At 36.9% G+C, this 19,860-nt stretch overlaps 1 protein-coding gene across 12 annotated transcripts in view; it reads left to right on the forward strand.

The window, feature by feature from the left end:
* SHLD2 (shieldin complex subunit 2) overlaps positions 1 to 19,860 on the forward strand; it is a 95,346-nt gene that overhangs the window by 51,628 nt on the left and 23,858 nt on the right. For 11 of the 12 annotated variants that reach the window (XM_033131373.1, XM_033131383.1, XM_033131375.1 and 8 more), the window contains 2 exons: positions 9,091 to 10,632; positions 14,124 to 14,231. In XM_033131373.1, coding sequence (XP_032987264.1) covers positions 9,091 to 10,632; positions 14,124 to 14,231 — 1,650 coding nt within the window. Of the gene's footprint in view, positions 1 to 4,647; positions 4,719 to 9,090; positions 10,633 to 14,123; positions 14,232 to 19,860 lie in introns of those variants that run through there. The other variant, XM_033131380.1, reaches the window with a different exon arrangement.

Here is a 19,860-nt window from a genome sequence, read left to right on the forward strand (position 1 = left end):
GGGTGGGAATTGACTCCCAGGCTGTCTGACTGTGAGGATTGGCTATGGCCACACAATGTATGAGCTGCTGTGTCGGGGGGTGGGGGTGGTGACCTCTCAGAGGGGCGTCTGCCCCTGTGGGCTCTTGTGCCTGTAAAAACCACCCTTTGGGTGTGTCACTTGTGGGGCTAGCCAGGTAATGCTCTGGTGTGGCCTGGAGTTGGCCTCTGGGTGTGTTGTTTCTTTTTTTCTTTCTTTTTTTTAAAATTAAAGTTTATTGGGGTGACAATTGTTAGCAAAGTTACATAGACTTCAGGTATACAATTCTGTATCACATCATCTGTATATCACATTGTGTGCTCACCACCCAGAGTCAGTTCTCTTTCCATCACCATATATTGGATCCCCTTAACCCTCATCCACCACGCCCCTCCCCCCTTAGCCTCTGGTAGTGGGTGTGTTGTTTCTGGTGCCTCTTGGGAGGGGCGCCCGTGCATGCCAATTTCAGCTTTGTCTCTGACCAGCCTGGGGCTACCTGGTAGGAGCTACAAAGCTATATGCAGTGGGTTACTGCCTGTGTAGACCTCAAGGCATGTGGGGGTGGCCTTGCTATGAACCAAGCTCAGCTTCTACCAGTATTGGGCCCGGGGCAGCTTAGCAAAAGGCCTTGGGCACCTCTAGGCCTGTTGCCACCTGCTGGCTGCCTGTAAGGCTCTGCCACCAAAAGAGCCTCCTTTGGTGTTTGGGCCAGGCTGGTTGACCCAGTGTTGACAGTGCCCCCGGCAGTGCCCAAATTGGGTAGGGCAGAGCCCTGGGGAGTCACCAGGGTGGGTCTAGTGGTTTTCCCAGAGTTAATGCAGATTCAGTTCTTGCACCAGTGCTGAGCCTGTGGCCATTTCACAAAATGCACAGAGAACACCATGACCAGCTGCCGTACATCTCTGGGAGCTGCCTATGAAAGGCTGCCAGCAAGCTGGGGCTGACTGCCCACCACCAAAATTTTTCCATGCCACCTCAGGCTGTCCGCTGCTGTAAAATCCTCGCACAGCTTGCGGGGTGGGCTGGCCCTTCAGGAGCTGAGAGTGCCCCCTGGTGATGCTGCACTAGCTGGGCAGGGCAGGGTCCCAGGAAATCACCGGTGTGGGGTGTGTGTGGCGTTCAGCAGGCCAGTGTGGTCTCAGATTTGGCCCTGTGGGGGAGGGGTCAACACAGGAAAAATGGCACTTGCCTGTGGGCTACATGTAAAGCAGGATAATGGAGGCTGTTTCTGTAGCCCTCATCCTGTAGCCACACAGCTCAGTCTTTCCCTCCGTGTCTCTGGCACCTCTCAAGTTGCTGCCCCTCCGCTGGAGCCCAGGGTGAGTGCTTGCAAGTGAGTGAGTCTATGCAGGGGCCCTTTAAGTGGATGTCTGGGTTTCCAGCCGCCTTCTGTCTCACTAGATTGGAGGGACAAAATCCTCGCTGATTTTCATTGCCAGATGTTGTAGGGACTCCTCTTCCCAGCAAGGACCCCTGGGTTGGGGATCCTGGTGTGGAGCTTGGACTCCTCAGTCTTCATGGGGGTGCCTCTACCATTGAGGTGTCCTTCCTGATGCTCAACCACTACCTGTGTGTTTGGAGTAGGCCCGTTTCATGTCTCTGTCCCTCTTACCAGTCTTTACGTGCCCTGCTCTTTATATCCTTAGATATAGGGGTTCTGTTCAGCTAATCTTCAGATGATTCTAGAGGTTGATTGTTGTGTGATTTAGTTGTAATTTTAATGTGGTCATGGGAGGTGGCAGGCACAGTGTTTACCTATTCCACCATCTTGACTCTCAACTCTTAACATTTTTTGAGTATTTCCTCTGTGCCCATTTCATAAACACTGTTACGCAGGGATTGATGTTATTCTCATTCGACAGATAAAGAAACTTAATCCTCACTTGACGTGTAAAGAAATTTAGTTTTTTATTATGGATGTTTTCAAAATATACTGAAAACGAAAGAATAGTGTAATGAACCTCAAGTAACTAACACCTAGCTTCAATAATTTCAAGTTTACATTTTCTAGTAAGTTACAGAGTAGGGTTTTAACCCACATCTTTCTTACTCCAAAACCCATGCTTTTTATTACAATCCTGTCTGCCTTTTCATTTTATCCTTTGATGCTATTGAGTAATTTTATGATGCTTAGTGTTTTTGGTAAAATAGTCATGGAAAGGCATTATAACAGTGAGTTTTTAGGTTAGTAATAAGATGGAGAAAGCACTCTCTTTTAACTACATATATTTTGTAATAAGCATTTTTTAGTTGCAGTGTTCTGCAAAGACAAAACCTGCTGATACAGTTCATCCTGTTTTATAAATCTTTGACCCATTCATCAGACTCTGACCACTCTAAAGATAAGGAATTGTGGTTGTATTGGTCTTTCTGACCGAATTGCCTTCTGCAGATTGAGAAATTGTATAATTATTAACTCCAGTAATGGATATGTACTTGCAAGTTTCATCTGGTATCTTAATGAGCTTTAAACCCTCTGAGTACACCCAAAACATATCTCGAATCATTGAAATATATGAGTTTTTTATAACTTAACTCTTCGGTCTGTGTGTTTTTGCTCTGATAAATAATTTTGTTTTCCCTCACCACATCCCATTCCCCCCACCCCCCACCCCATTCATACTCCCTATAAATCAGAGCATTTAGTAGAAGCAGCTTTAGGTACAAACACTTTTTAAAGAATTACTGTTTTGAATTAACAGGACCATACTTCTTAGTTATTTTTATTTATTTATTTATTTATTTTTTTGGTAATGGGTGTCCCACACTTACATGGGTATATGTTTAGACAAACATATTTAAAAAAAGGCACACTGAAGTAATTATCATACACAAATAACCTGTGTTTTATAGAGCTTTTGTTTTTTTCAGACATCTCTTATCCTGGGAGATCCTCTCTGAACTCTCAGGACTGCTTTGTGTCACCCCTGTGAGTCTCACCATCTTCCGCTGTCTGGAGAGCACACAGAGCTCTGAATCTTAGGGATATGCTGCTGCATAGCCTCATGGCCGCAGAACCATAAACCACACCAAACTTGATTGAATCCAAGGACTCTGTAATATAGTCTGCATAAAGAGTCATTTAGTCAGATTTTTCCCTTCAAGAAAGAGGCTAAATAAAACTTTTATTTTTTAAATTTTTTTATTGGGGAATATTGGGGAACAGTGTGTTTCTCCAGGGCCCAACAGCTCCAAGTCATTGTCCTTCAATCTAATTGTGGGGGGCGCAGCTCAGCTCCAAGTCCAGTCGCTGTTTTCAATCTAGTTGCAGGGGGCGCAGCCCACCATCCCATGCGGGAATTGAACCAGCAACCTTGTTGTTCAGAGTTTGCGCTCTAACCCACTGAGCCATCCAGCCGCTCCTCCAGAAGCTCAGTGGCAGCTCATTGTCTTCAATCTAATTGTGGAAGGCACAGCTCACTGGCCCATGTGGGAATTGAACTGGCAACGCTGTTGTTGCGAGCTCACGCTCTAACCAACTGAGCCATCCGGCTGCCCCTAAATAGAACATTTTTAAAACTCTACTGTGATTGTGTCAAACATAATGTACTAGAAATATGTCTGGTGTTAGGGAGAGTGGTTGGTTCACTATAGATCGGTAAAGCATAATTGGATATTTAGTAGTTAAATTAATGGGATTGGATGAAATTCTGTAGAGTTGTGTGGAATGAAAAGAAGAGATGGCCCAAGGAAGAAATGATAAAGAAAAATTGGAAAGGTAAAAGAAAGAGTTAGGAAAGAGGTGTGTTCTAGAAACTCAGGAGAGTTTCACAATTGGAGTAGTCAAGTGCTGTATTTATTTGATAATTTGGACTTCGCTGTTGTCTTCATAGAGATGGGAAATAGAAATCAGATTGCAGGACATTTAGGAGAAAATGTTAGGTGAGGACACAGGTTCAATGAATGTTGTACACTCCCCTTAATTTGGAGTTTACCTGTAGTAGCCCTGTCCCTTGGGTAAGGCAGCTTAGGCTGCTTTCCTGAATCCTGTGTTGTGGGAGAAGAGGGATAACTCAGGGGCTATACTGAACTTTTTTCTGAATATTATTTAAATTCAGTTTTAAAATTTTGTCACTAACCATAGCCCAAAGAGCCTATGAAATTGCAGATGATGGGCAGCCCCACTTTGGTTGAGTTGCTCCAGGGTTCTCCCTTCCAGGGACACCCCTGCATTTCAGCCTGTGGTAGCTCAATATTACTGTTTTGTCATTGTCATTTTCTCTCTCCCACTGCACTATTAAAGCTCCTTGTTATTATATTGAATTCCCAGTATCTAGCATAATGCCTGGCACATGGTATTGAGTAAATATTTGTTACATGAATGATTGAATGAATAAACCAATAATTACCTGTCTTTTAAGCACAAAAGATTTCTAATTCAGTGGTCTCAGAGAATGAAAGAAACAGAATGTTTCAAAAAGCGGATTTGATAAACAGTTTCAAATGGCAGTCAGACAAGGATTGAAAACAAACCTTTGGATTTGGCTGTTAAAGGTCATTGGTTTCTATGGTAAAAAGCGTTATAGCAAAATGATTAGAGTAAGAGCCGTATTTAATTGGGCTTTAGAATACATGGAAAGTGAGAACAAAAAAAACAACAGAATTTTGGTTTTGTTTTTGTTTTTAAAGATTTAACACTAAAGGGAAGAAACCATTGGAGAGAAACCCAAAGATTTGAGACAGGGAAGTTCATTATCATAGTAAGTTTATGCATTTGATTTGAATATACTAAGTATTCCCACCTACATGTCAGGATAATATATTTCTTGCTCTTCTACTTGTTTTTATTATTATTATTATTATTATTTTATTATTAGTTTCAGGTGTACAAAATAATGTAATAGTTAGACAATTATACCCCTCACAAAGTAATAACCCCTCTCCCCCAATCTACTACCCCCTGACATCGCATATAGCTATTACAATTCCACTGACTCTATTCCTTATGCTACACTCCACATCCTGTGACTATATATATATTAAATTATAGTTGACATTCATTGTTATTCAGCGTCAGCTCCAGGTGCACAGCGCAGTGGTCAGGCATCTGCACCGTCCCTGAAGTGGGCTCCCTGATAAGACTGTTGTAAAGATTTTGTAGTGTATTTGATGGATACTTGTCTTCCATTTGGTTTTGATACCTTATCTTTTGAAATTGAAGGTTTTTGCTTTGCTGTTTGGGGTCCTCTAGTGGCCAATCTAATAATGATATAAATAGTAAAACATTAATTAGATCTTATATACCATTCCTTATGCTGGTTATTCTTTCTGTAAGGATTAGATGAGGGTGGGGTATGTGGTCATAGCAGCTAGTGTTGCTTCATCCTCTTTGATTGTTATGGGTCAAAACTTGACACTTAAACTTACTATGCCTTTGTTTCCTTGGTAATAGTTCCTTATTATTAACTGAACATTGCAGTATATCTCTGTTTTAGCTGCTAATACATTCATAGCTGCAGTGTTAGATTTAGGCCCATTGTTATACAACTATTGGAACTTCATATTTAATTTGAAGATTTTGAAAGAAAAGCCTGAATTACCAAATAAATAAGATTTGATTATTATGAAAATAATGCACATTCATTATTCATCACGATCAAACTTTTAAAATATAGAAATTTAAAAAAATTATCCTCAATGTTGCTTCTCAATGTTTTTTTCCTAGGATTTAAAAAATGTTTAAAATATTTCTGAACAATATAAGGAACATCTCTGTAAAAATATAAAACATATTCAGTACAGTGGAAGCCCTTTGTGTACCCTTTACCTATCACATCCCCATACCTCCCTCCCAAAGGTAACCACCATCCTGAATTTGGTATTTTATTCTCAGGCACATTTTAAAACTCACTATATTGATATAATAAGTTATGTATTCTTCAAATTGCTTCTTTCATTTAAAGTTATGTTTGCAAGATGTATCCATGTTGACACGTAACTCTTGGTCACTTATTTTTGCTGCTATATGCGTAATCTTTCTCTGAATGTTCTGTGATTTATCCATTCTCCTCTTCATAGACTTTTAGGTTCTAAATGTTTTGCTTATAGTCTCTCATGATCATTCTTGTACATGTTTTCTTATGTACATATGTGCAAGAGTTCTCCAGGGCAGAAGCTCAGACACGAAATTATTTGGTTGTGTGGGTGTGCATCTCAGCTTTACCAAACTGGTTTTCAAAGTGCTGTTCCTATTTACTGTTCTACCAACAGTGTAAGAGTTCCCCAGTCTAGGGTGTTGTTAAACTGCTTAAATCTCGTACCAGTCCTGTGGATATGAAACAGTGTTTCTTAAAAACAACAACAAAAAAACACTTGTATTATGGGATATCTAAAACATGTACAAAAGTAGAGTGAGCAGTGTAGTGACCCACTATGCATCCCGTCACCCTGCCTCAGTGGTTATCAACACGTGGCCCATCTTGTTTCATCTATACCCTCACTCCCTCTCCCTGCCCAGTGTTTTAAAGGAATCTGAGATGTCACACCATTTTATCTGCAAATACTCATTATGCATTTCTAGCACATAACTCTTTCATACAGAGCCTCACTAACATTGTCGCATGAAAAGAATAGCAATCTCTTAATGTTATAAAATATCAGTCAAAGTTTTAGTTTCTCTAATTGGCTTATAATATTTTTACATTTGTGTCTTCAAATCAGGATCTAAGTAAGATCCATACATTGTAATTGGTCTCAATCGACAGATTCCCTCTACTCTCCCTGACATGTACCTTGAGATGTTAGCTGCCATTAATGATCATTGCCTAGAAAACCCACTAACTTATCAGGAGTGGCAAAATGGTGCTATTCTATCATTCCTTTTTTGTTTGTTTGTTAATTATCAGAAGACCTCTATAAAGAGAGATTGCCTCTCATCGAATAGTTGGTCATCTTGAAATCCTATTAGTAAAGAAAGAATAAATCTTCTTTCCTTTCATTCACCAACTTTTAAAGCAATTATTTAGTCACCTGGTATCCTACAAAGGTGATCATTGAGTGAGTTTGTTTTAGTTATCCTAATGAACTCATGGGTTTAAATATATTTGATGTGTTCCAATCCCTGTAGTAATCATTCCTATTGATACTCAGATTGCCCAACTTTGACCAGTGGGAGCCTCTTTAAGTTGGCTCCTGAGTTCTTTGACACAGCTCTACTGTGTTTCCCCAAAAATAAGACCTAGCCGGACAATCAGCGCTAACGCGTGTTTTGGAGCAAAAATTAATATAAGACCAGGTCCTATACTATATTATATTATATAAGACCAGGTCTTATACTATATTATGTTATATAAGACCAAGTCTTATACTATATTATATTATATAAGACCAGGTCTTATACTATATTGTTATATAAGACCGGGTCTTATATTAATTTTTGCTCCAAAACACGCATTAGCGCTGATTGTCCGGCTAGGTCTTATTTTCGGGGAAACACGGTATTAGTCTTTGATAGTTTTCTTGCTTTTTGGTCTGATGAGATATTTCGGGTTCATCTTGTGCATTTCCTACCCCAGACCCCAAATCAGCCGTTTCTCTGAGGAGTCCTGGTCACATAGCCCCCTCTGCCTAACACATGTCGAAGTTCCAGTCTCTCAGAAGGACAGCAAGAATCCTCATAACAGTGTTTACATAGACAGTTTAGGTACAGCCAGCTATTGTTATCAAGGAATAGTGTGAACCCTCCTGAAATCTAAATTCACGAATGCCAGCCTAGGGCCCACCTTACAAGCAGGCCTTTTTAAGGACAGTGGTCTCAGGCCTGCTCTTGTTAATTCTTTTCTGCACAGATGCCTATTTGACTTTTGTGGCAATAAGAAGTAGCAAGTTGGATAAGGAGTCAGGAGTTCAGAGGAGAGGTTGTGATGGAGACATATGTGTAGTAGTCGTTAGCGTATGGAAGAGGTTTAGAGCTCTGAGACTGAATGTACTCACCTGGGGCGTGAGCACAGAAGGAGATCCAAGTACCCCAGTCGCAAGGCCTTAATCAGACCAGGGTCTTTCCTAACTGCCTTTGCAGATGCTCTTTCTTTTGTTTAAATGCTCTTAGCCACAGTCTGGCCTTCCGTACTAGCATCCTTTTCCCAGTAGATTATCGTCTCCTGTTCATAGCTTATATAGTATCTATTATGTTATTTTGAAACTTTCACTCTTTCTCTCTATTTTTTTTTTAAAACCAGGCTGACAGTTTTCTTAGGCCAAGAACCGTCTGTTTGTCCTTGTAGCACTGTTAAAATAGTTTTCAGGAAACTCTAGGAATAGATCTATTTAATACATACTTTTTGAAAGTCAGTTATTGTCAAGTAAATAGTGGTATGATTATTTTTAGCTCAGTAGTTATGATGCGTATATCAAGTGCCACAGTTAATGAAAAAAGTTTAAATTATAATGAATTTCTTTTATCTGTATTTTACAAAATGACTATTCTCAATCTTTCTATTTGTGTTTTAGAGAAGATTAAAGAGTACAGAAGCAATGAATGATTATGCTAACAGATTGGAATGACGATAGATAATATGTGTATAGTCACTTGTACATTTTGAAGAGAGCCCCAGTTCTTTATTTTTCTCTCCCATCTGGTTTGAGCCTTCTGTTTTGGTCTTGGGAATTGAGTTAACATGTGAAGGAAGGAGGTCCTGAAATAATCTATGTAGTAAAGAAAACAGGAAATTTAAAGATGACTAATACAATTAAACAAATGCCTTTCCCCCCTTCTTTACTAACTTGTTATTTAACTGGTGCAAGTTTATACAACACAAGAAATTAACATACTAAGAATTTATTTACTCATTTGCTGTTAGTATACTTATCTTCATTTTCTTTAAAGAGAGTTTTTTTATAGTTATCTAATTTAATTTATTAAAGAGAATCTTTACATGAGGATTTTTTGTGGATATTTTGACTTCTCTTTGTGATTTCTTGTATATTTATGAATTTATAGTTAGAATATCAGTATGAATTATCTCTATTGTGTTTTTGATTGTCTATATTATATTTCCTTTTTATATTAAGTTAATATCAATATGTAAAAATCTACTGACAAAATACTCAGTTTAGATTTTTCATTTTTTTCAGAAACCATGAGTAGAGGATCTGAAGTCCACATTTTTTGGGGTGCTCCAATTGGTCCGTTGAAAATGACGGTATCACGGGAATCAACTTCTTTAATGTCCACTGCTGAACCCTGGAAAAAAATTCAGCTCTTATGTAATCCACATTCTTTACATCTGAAGAATGAAAAATGCAAGCACAAAAATCTTGGAGATTATCAAGTCCTGGAAGCTCCTGGCCCTCCAGATCCTCTTAATGGTCATTTTTTAGCAAACTCCATGAATAGATCTGTTCATGTGAAACATGACTTTATACATTGCATTTCTGAAACACAGACTATAAAATTCCAGAAGAGTCATCCCATAAGGATGAGTGATATAACTAACTCTGATGTGCAAATATGTGAACTTAAGGGCAGAGTTCAGTATTTAACTGAAGAAGAAAATTATCAAAAGCTTTCCAGTGAAAATAAGAAAACCACAGATGAACAGCATAAAGATCAATCAAATATATGTGGTCAAAACGTCCAAAAAAATTCCTTTCAGTTAGACCATAAGTGTGCAGCTATACTGGATTTGGTCTGTAGTACTGAACAGATTAATATCGGGCCAGGAGCTATGGAAACAAAGTGTGTAACAACAGAACATCATGAAATACAAAACCAGTGTCTGGAGGTCTTCTCCTCTAATACAGCAGATAAGCCAAGGTCTGAAGGAGCAGTTAGGAAGGTCTCAGACCTTAAGGTATCTACTGATACTGAGTTTCTCAGTATAATGACCTCCAGCCAGGTTGCTTTTTTCTCTCACAGGAAGCATAAAGGGGAAATTTCAATGAATAAAGGGACCATAAACATGGAGATTGAACCAAAAGCAAGTCATGGGGAAATGAAAATACCTGAAGATAATTTGATTCAGCCGAATGATGATCTTGCAGAAGGATACGAAAGTGGACAAAACCAAGCACATTCCCTTGAACTTTTTAGTCCTGTCTGTCCTGAAACAAAAAGTAGCCATAGTCACATAAACTCTGATAAAGGTCTCAGAGAAAATATAGGATCTCAAGAACTTTTCAGTTTGAAAGATAAACTGCCACCAAATGAGATATGTATTGAATCATATAGCTCAGGGATACTGTGTTCCCAACTAAATACCTTCCACAAACATTCTAGCAAAAGAAATGGGTCCCCTGAAGATAAATTGGGCCATCCTAAAGCTCTCTCTAAAGTCCTCCAAGTATCTAAGAAAATTAAGTTGGTTTCTAATGCAGCAGATCCTGCTGTAGCAAGGAACCAGAGGAATGTGTTTGGATTTAAGGGTATTAAAAAAACATCATTGATAAAAAACTGTGATTCTGAAAGTCAGAAGTATAATTGTTTAGTCATGGTGTTATCTCTATGTCACATGAAAGAAATAACTATAAAATCTGGACCAAATTCTGGCTCTCAAGTGCCTTTAGCAACGATTGTGGTAATTGACCAATCAGAAATTAAAAAGAAGGTTTTTCTGTGGAGGACTGCCGCATTTTGGGCACTTACAGTGTTTCTTGGAGATATAATTTTACTCACAGGTAAGGTCAACATGGTATAGCGAATGTTTATTTTATAAGCTGTAGGCTTTTTCCCCCTCCCACTTGAGGACTCTTTTTTCCCATTGGCCCGTCTGGGCACCAGCATGCTCTGTCCCTTGCTGGCACCTGTGTTGGCTCCTTACCATTGCCCAGTGTCCTATGCATTGCCCTCCTTTCCACTCATCTCCCTCAGAAACCTTCCCCGTGCCCTCCTATTCATTCACTATGTTAGCTTTCAAGTCATACAGTCAGGCTGGCTCTTTGTTTTCTTACGGTTTTGTCTGCCTTATTTTTAACTCCTTTCTTTAACTATATTAGCATTTTATGATGAAAGGACAGTGTTTCTACTACTTCTTAATAATGCCATGTATATTACATTCTTATTGAGGGAACAGATACAGAATTTCTTCTATTGCATTTTAAAATTATTGAAATTATATTAATCACGTTTGGAAATATGGAAATGAAAACTGATATCATACCAACCTCATATAACCACCAGTAGAGTTTTAGAGTGTTAACTTCCAGTAATCTTCCCTGTGCCTCCTTAAAATGTACATACATGCATACATACAAGCTGAAACTTATTGGGAATTTACTTTGTGTCAGACCCTGTTGTAGACTTTTCATGTATATCAACTCTTTACCCTGGAGTCCTGAATTCGTACTCTTACCATATAGTTGTAATCATACAAAGGTTTTATCTTGCTTTTTCACCTGACATAAGAAATTTAACATTGTGTTACATTTCTTTATTGACTTAAAATCAATACATGGTATTAGAGCAGAGATACCATTTATTTTAAGGCTGAATCCCAGACTGGAAGGAAGTTGATTAAGCTTAATAACATATATAAAGAAAGAATATGATAGAGGAGAGGTGGAGGTCAGCCTTAAAAGCTTAGAAATAGAAAACACCAAGGCAATCATTGGTAGTTCCTACCAAATGGTTTGCTGGAGGATTGAGAACCTTAGCCAATATACCTTCGTATTTGTGTAAGATTGTCAGGTGCAGTCTCTGATACAGAGGTAAGTAACTAACAGAATCGCATCCCGCTGGCAATATCATCTTATTTGCCGGCAAGTCAATTCACCTAATTCCTTATGCTCAGATTCAGTGCTCACTGAGCAGCCCTTTGATCATGACTTGGCTTCCCAGGTGTAGAACTGCCTACAAGGTGAGAACAGGCTGTGAGTATTGTTACTTTGGTAATTAATGCTTCATTGTAAATTTTTAAAAAACGTGTTCTGTTTTTGTTGTTTGTCTCATTAACTGGTTTAATGTGAGCTTCCAGTTGCAGAGCTGAAATCTATTTTTGGCATGCCGGCAAACTCAGGTTCCCCAAACTGTAAAGAGAGGGCTGGAGCCTGGACAAGGTTATTTTACTAAGACAATTAACTATCACTTGTGTGAGCCTCAAGAGAGGCCTTTCCCAGCAGATGGAAACTCAGCCTTGCCACCTCTGTATTTTTCCTGGTGTCCATACAGTTGTCAACTGTAGGTAACATTCTATTAAGTGACTTTACTACAGTTCACTTAACCATTTTCTTTTTATAGGATACTTCGAATATTTCTGTGAGCACCTGTTTATAAATATATTTTTTTTTCTGTTTTGCCTTATTTCCTTACGAAAAAAGGTATCCACTTCACCAATTTCTGAATAAGTTTCTTTTGTTTATGTGGAATAGATGGAAACTTTATGGAAAAAAGAGAAATCTACTTTTCCATTGTCCCTGTTAAGTAGTGAAATTACATTTACATAGGCATTTATGGATGAAATTCCATTGTAACTAATAGCATCCAATTGTACATTATTCTTTCTCTGTGTTGGATATCTCATGCTACCTGGTAATTATACACCCCAAACTGAAAAATTCTATGTAATAAATGTATGCCAGGTCACGTTCCATTCAGTAACACAATGATGTTTTGCTATTACTCGTATACTTTAGCAATAGAACGAAAATATACTGTAGGCAAGGATTGTCTAAGGGAGATGACTGACTAGAGTTAAGAGAGAAGAGGACCTGGAACTTAACTGTGGGAAACCACAGTGTTTAAAGAACAAACAGAAGAGGAGCTGGGGCCTGTCAGTGGTGGGCAAGAGAACCAGGGGGCAAGGCTGGGCTATCCATTGCCCTGCACCCTATCGCTAATAATTAACACATCACTCATCGACATAGGTTGTACAGTCTAGTTTTCAGAGGGCTCTCCTTGAAATTTCTTATCTGTTCTTTTCTGAAGAGCAGGCATTCTGAAAGTCAGATTGTGAAAAGCCTTGAATGCTGTGCTAGCTACTCTTGGCCAGGAGCCCACTGAGTGTTTTATAAGCAAGTCAACAACACATCACATTAATGTGCCTGATAAATCGCTCATTAGCACTGTGGGACATGGATTGGAGGTGTGCGGAGGGACCTGCTAACAGAGAGGGGAATGCATGATGTCAGTGGTAGCAGTGCCAGGGCTGTGGGCGGAGTCAGGAGGCCGAGTCAGCAGGTAAGGCTGGTGACAAAGGTGGGAAGGGAGAAGAGAGGCAGAAGTTCAGGGTGATTTCACATTTTAATTTACCTGGCTAGCAGCATAGTGCTAATAAATGAGATGTGTAATAGGAGAAGAAAAGCAGGTTTGAGCAATGCTGAGTTTGGGGAGCCAATAGAAAATACAGTCAGGAATGTCCATTAGGCAGTTCTGGATAAATGGGTTTGAAGCTGAGAAGCGGTCTGGGATATAAATTTGGAAATACTTGGGATTTATGCATCCTTGTTTTTCTTTCTTATTATCTCAAAATTATTTTGCTACTGTTAGTATAGCTGTATACCTCTAACATTTTATACACTGATAATATCCCGCCTGAGATCAATCTCTCTTAGTTTTTGCTAAACTTAGGATTCTTTCTGCCTGTTGGGGTGTTTAGTTCCACTAAAGGATTCTTCTCTCTCGTAGATCGTACAGTGCTTTTCTTCCCCCATTGGAAAGTGTTCCTTATGTCTAAAGTTTTTCCCTTTTAATATCCAGAGAAGATGATTACCATGCTATTTAGAGAAAAATAATCAAAGTTCTTTAAGAATGCCTTAATTATATTCATCTGTTTATAGCAGAAGGGACAAATGCGTGCCAAATATTTTTACTCCTCTAGGCACTACTGCTTTGGAACCATTATTTTGCTTCTTGGCCCTGAATGATTTCCTTTCATCAGAAATATACATTATAACACTGTCTTATGTAAATAAAAGCCACTAAACTGTTCTCTATGGAGCAGTGAGCTTCTACATTGATATTGTTTGAATATATAGAAGCAATTTAAAAATTTTTACCTAGCTACTCATACATACCTAGATTCAGATTTTGGATTTGCTATATTATCATTTTGTGCTGTTAGGCAGATCATTTAACATATTTGAATTTTAGTTGCCTGATAATGTGGGAAGCATGCATTTTTCAGTGTGAAGGAATTTATGGCATGATCAGACTTTTGTTTTTCCCCTTCTAGATGTAACTATTCACGAAGATCATTGGGTTGGTGAGACAATACTGCAATCAACATTTACCAGTCAGTTATTAAATCTTGGGAGTTATTCATCTGTCCAGCCTGAAGAATGTAAGACACATTTTAAATGCAGTAATTTCTTAGTATTTAAAGTATATACTCATTAGAAAAAGCTAGAGTTAAAATGGTAATTTTACAGAATGTTTTCTAAACAAGTTTGCTGGAGAGTATTGTTTTATTTTATTTAGTAAGAATGAAAATAGCTTTTACAAAAATGAACTACACTGTAAATTATAGGTATTTTAAGAAATATTGGGGTTCATGTTTCATTTTCTTATTTTTCTTAGAGAGTCACTATAATGGTGGTTCTTAACCTTTTGGGGAGTCATAACTTCTTTAAGAAGCTATGGGCCATTTCTCCAGAAAAATGGACTTAAGTAGATAGACACAAAATTTTGCATATAATACCAAGTGGTTCCATGGACTTCCAAAGTTCTTTTGTGGAATATTTGAGCCTCTGATTAAGAATCCTTGAGGTAATTAAAAAAAAAAAGCATGAATCTTATAGTCAGGCAGTTATAGTTTGAATCCTTGTTCTATCTACCACTGCTAGGAAAAACTACTTTCCTTCTATGACATCCAATTTTGCTTTTTTGTCAAATTTTATTAAATTTATTGGGGTGACTGATTAATAAAATTATATAGGTTTCAAATGTACCATTCCATAATACATCATCTGTATTGCATGGTGTGTTCACTACCCAAAGTCAAATCTTCCATCACCATATATTTGATCCCCTTTACTCTTTTCTACCCCTCCACCCCCTTACCCTCTGGTGACCACCATACTGTTGTCTGTGTCTATGAATTTTTGTTTGTTTGTTTGTTTGTTTGTTGCTTTCAGTTTTATATCCCACATCTGAGTGAAATTGTATGGTTCTTGACATTCTCCCTCTGACTTATTTCGCTTAGCATGATATTCTCAGGATCCATGCATGTTGTTGCAAATGGCAGCCTTTAATCTTTTTTTATGGCTGAGTAATTTTCCATTGTGTATATATACCACATCTTCTTCATCCAGTCATCTATTGAAGGACATTTTGGTTGTTTCCATGTCTTGGCCACCGTGAATAATGCTGCAGTGAACATAGAGGTGCTTATATCATTACAGATAAATGTTTTCAGATTTTTTTGGTAGCTACTCAGAAGAGGGATTGCTGGGTTGTATGGTAATTCTATTCTTAATTTTTTGAGGAACCTCCACACTGCCTTCCATAGTGATTGTATCAATTTACATTCCCACCAGCAGTGTATGTATGAGGGTTCCTTTTTCTCTACAACCTCTCCAACACTTGTTATTACTTGTCTTGTTGATGATAGCCATTCTAACAGGTGTGAAGTGGTATCTCATTGTGGTTTTGATTTGCTTTCCCTTATAGCTAATGAGGTTGAGCATCTTTTCATATATCTGTTAGCCAATTGTATGTCTTGTTGGGAGAAGTGTCTGTTCAGGTCCTCTGTCCATTTTTTATTTGCATTGTTTTTGTTGTTGAGTTGTATGAGTGAGTTCTTTATATATTTTGGATATTAGCCCCTTATCGGAGGAGTTGTTTGCAAATATCTTCTCCTATTTGGTAGGTTGCCTCTTTGCTTTGTTGATGGTTTCATTGGCTGTGCAGAAGCTTTTTCGTTTGATATAGTCCCATTTGTTTATTTTTGCTTTTATTTCCCTTGCCTTTGAGGTCAAATTCATAAAATCCTCTTTAAGACCAAGGTCCATAAGTTTAGTACCTGTGTATTTTTAAGTGTATTTTATTGTTTCAGGTCTTATATTTAGGTCTTTGATCCATTTTGAGTTTATGGTGACAGATAGCAGTCTAGTTTCATTCTTTTGCACACGGCTTTCAAATTTTCCCAGCATCATTTACTGAAGACGCTTTCTTTTCTCCATTGTGTTTTTGGCTCCTTTGTTGAAAATTGTCTGCCTGTGTCCATACACATGTAGGTTTATTTCTGGGTTCTCAATTCTATTCCATTGGGGTGTGTGTCTGTTTTTCTGCCAATACCATGCTGTTTTGATTATTGTCCCTTTGTAATATAAATTGAAGTCAGGGAGTATGATACCTCTGCTATTGTTTTTTTTTCCTCAGGATTGCTTTGGCTATTCAGGATCTTTTGTGATTCCATACAAATCTGTTGATTTTTTTTTTTTTTTTGGTTATATTTCTTTAAAAGACACCATTGGGATTTTGATGGGGATTGCATTAAATCTGTATATTGCTTTGGATAATATGGTCATTTTAACTATGTGGATTCTTCCAATCCATAAACATGGAATATCTTTCCATTTCTTTGGGTCTTCTTCAATTTTGTTTAATAATGTCTGTAGTTTTCAGTGTGTAGGTCTTTCACATCCTTGGTTAAGTTTATTCCTAGGTATTTTATTCTTTTTGTTGCAATTGCAAAAGGAATTCGGTTTTTAATTTCTTTTTCTGAAATTTCACCATTAGTATATAGGATTGTGATAGATATTGGTACATTGATTTTTGTATCCTGTATTTGTTTATTGTTTCTACTAGTTTTTTGCTCGAGTCTGTAGGGTTTTCTATATAAAGAAGCATGTCATCTGCAAAAAGTCACTTCATTCCCAATTTGAATGCTTTTTATTTCTTTCTCTTGCCTGATTGCTCTGGCTAGGACTTCCAACACTATGTTGAATAACAGTGGTGAGAGAGGGCATCCTTGTTTTGTTCCTGATCATAGAGGAAAACCTTTCAGATTTTCACCATTAAGCATGATATTAGCTGAGGGTTTATTGTATATGGCCTTTATTATGTTGAGGTACGTTACTTCAACCAAAGTTTAATTATTTAGCTACTGAAGAACATTTGGGTTGTTTCCTATATGGGCTGTTATGAATAAAGCAGCTATGAAATTTGTATACAGGTTTTTGTATGAACATAAATTTTCAGTTCTTTGGCATACATATTTAAGAGTACAGTTGCTGGGTTGTAAGGTAAATACATGTTTAGTTTTATAAGAAACTTCCAAATTATGTTCCACAATGGCTGTATTGTTTAAAATTTCTGTCGGCAATGTATCTTCAAGTTTCTCTACATCCTTGCCAGCATTTGGTATTACCCTATTTTTTATTTTAGCTATTCTAATCAGTGTGGAGTGACATCTCATTGTAGTTTTAATTTGCATTTCTCTAATGGCACAAGATCTAATAGAATATAACTAAGGAGATAAACTTTGTAAATAACGTAGTGAATAAGGTAGATCTTATTGATATAAATTAAACTCTACATCCAATATTTTTAAACGTTAGCCAAAGAACAACAAAGTAAACCAAAGAAATCACAAGGAATAAAATAATAAAGATAAAAACAGAAATCTGTAAGAATGAGAATTGAAAAACAATAAATGTACTTAATAAATCAAAATCCTATTTCTAACATAACAAAATAGATGAATAAAATAATTAATTTGATCAATAAAAAAGGGAGAAAGCACAAATATAAAAAATAAATGACAAGGAGAAAATAATTATTGAAACAGAAGTTAAAAACCAAGAAGCTACTTTTCAGAATTTTATGCAAATAAATTTGAAACATCTAGATGTATAATTTTCTAGGGAAATACAGATTGTCAAAATTGATCCCATTAGAGATAGAAGCTTAAAGAGAGCATTTCTAAAGAAGAAATAGAGAACATTATTCAGGAACTACCATACAAAAAAGTGCCAGGCCCAGGTAATTTCACAGGAGAATCATACCAAACCTTCAAAGACTGGATGGTTCCCGTGCTCTATGAGTTATTCCAGAGTATCAAATAAGGAAACTTCCTAATTTCTTTTCTAGAGCAAATATAACCCTGACACCTAAACCAAATAAAGGCATTACAGATAAAAATATAGACCAATAATTATACATGATTATTGATGCAAAAAATCTAAACAAAATATTAGTAAATGAAATCTAACACCACATTAAGGAAATAATGACAAAAGGAAGTTTATTCCAGAAATGGAAGACGTTCAATATTAGAAGATCCATGAATATTATGTACCATATTAATAAATCTAAGGGAAAATTATATCATTATCTCCAATAGAAGTTGAGAAACCCTTTGACAAAATCCAACACCCATTTATTATAAAAAGCACTCCTGGAAATAGGAATTGAGGGATACTTTCTGCTTCTATATCTACAAATGCAGTATCAGTACAGTGTTACAATACAATTGATACTCTCTATATAAAATAGATATACTTAGTCCTAATGCCAGTATCTTATATAATGGAGAAACATTATCGGCATTTCCACTAAAATCAGGAACAAGATGAGGATGTCCACTATCTCTGTTACTCTTCATCATTATATTAGGTTGGTGCAAAAGTAATTGCGGTTCAAAAGATTAAGAATTGCTAAAACTGCAATTACTTTTGCATCAACCTAATACTAGAGTTATTAACCAATGCAGTTAGACAAGAAGAAGCATAAATGGGTGAAGAAGATGAAAAGTACCTCTATATACAAATGCTCAGATAACATCTCTGGAAAACTCCAAGGTAAAACCAATTCAAACAATAAAAAAATTCACTGGAGTAACAGGATATAAAACTTAATGTTAAAAAAATTCAATAGCCTTCATATACACAAACACTAAACAGAGGGCATAATGAATGGGAAAAACTCATAATACACTAAAGAAGATATTTCAGAATCAGTATAATAAGAAATGTGCAAAACCAATATGAGGAAAATTTTAAACACTCCAGAAACAAATAAAGACATGAACAAATGGAAAAACAACATTCCCTATTCTTGGATAGGATGACTCAACATTATAATGATAATCGGTTCTCCATAAATTAATCTATAAATATAATGCAGTCTCAATAAAAATACCAACAAGCTATGTTATGGCATATACTAGTTGATATTGATATTCATGAGGAAAAACTAACATGCAAGAAGAGCTAGGAAAATACTGAAAAACAAAAGCCATAAGACCAGGCTTACCGGGCATTAAAACATACTGTAAGGCCTCTATTATGAAAACAGTGTGACACAGGTGCATGAATAGACAAGTGGAATAAAATAGGAGGATCAGAAGTAGACCCACATACATAGAATTTGGTATATCACAAAGATGGCATCTGCAATCACCAAAGTAAAGGTTTACTTTTTAATGAATGGTGCTCTGGCAACCATTCTATAGCCATTTAGAAAAAGACATATAGTAGCCATTTAGAAAAAGACAAAATTAGATCCATATCTCACAACAAATAGAAGAATAAACTCCAAATGTATTCAGAATCTAAATGTAAAAAATAAAACCTTACAACTACTAAAGAGAAATGGATGAATTCCTCTTTAATCTTGGTGTAGGGAAAGGCTTTCTTTCTATTACTCAGAATCCAGAGGCAGTAGAAAACAAGACTGATAAATTTGACTACAGAAAAATAAAATTTTGAATGACCAAAACACCATAAACAAAATCAAAAGACAACTGGTAAACTTGGAGAGAATATTTGCAATGTACACCTTAACAAAAAGCTAATATTCCTAATGTATAGAGAACTCTTAAAAAATTAAAGCACAAAGGACCTGATGGAAAAAAGACATGAGGAAGTCAAATTAAGACTACACAGAGATATCATTTTCCACCTATTAGATTGGCAAAAATTAAAAAAATATGACAACACATTCTGATGGTGACGATGTGGGGAAAT

Source organism: Rhinolophus ferrumequinum, chromosome 16 (assembly GCF_004115265.2).
Source record: "Rhinolophus ferrumequinum isolate MPI-CBG mRhiFer1 chromosome 16, mRhiFer1_v1.p, whole genome shotgun sequence".
Classification (NCBI taxonomy): domain Eukaryota; kingdom Metazoa; phylum Chordata; class Mammalia; order Chiroptera; family Rhinolophidae; genus Rhinolophus; species Rhinolophus ferrumequinum.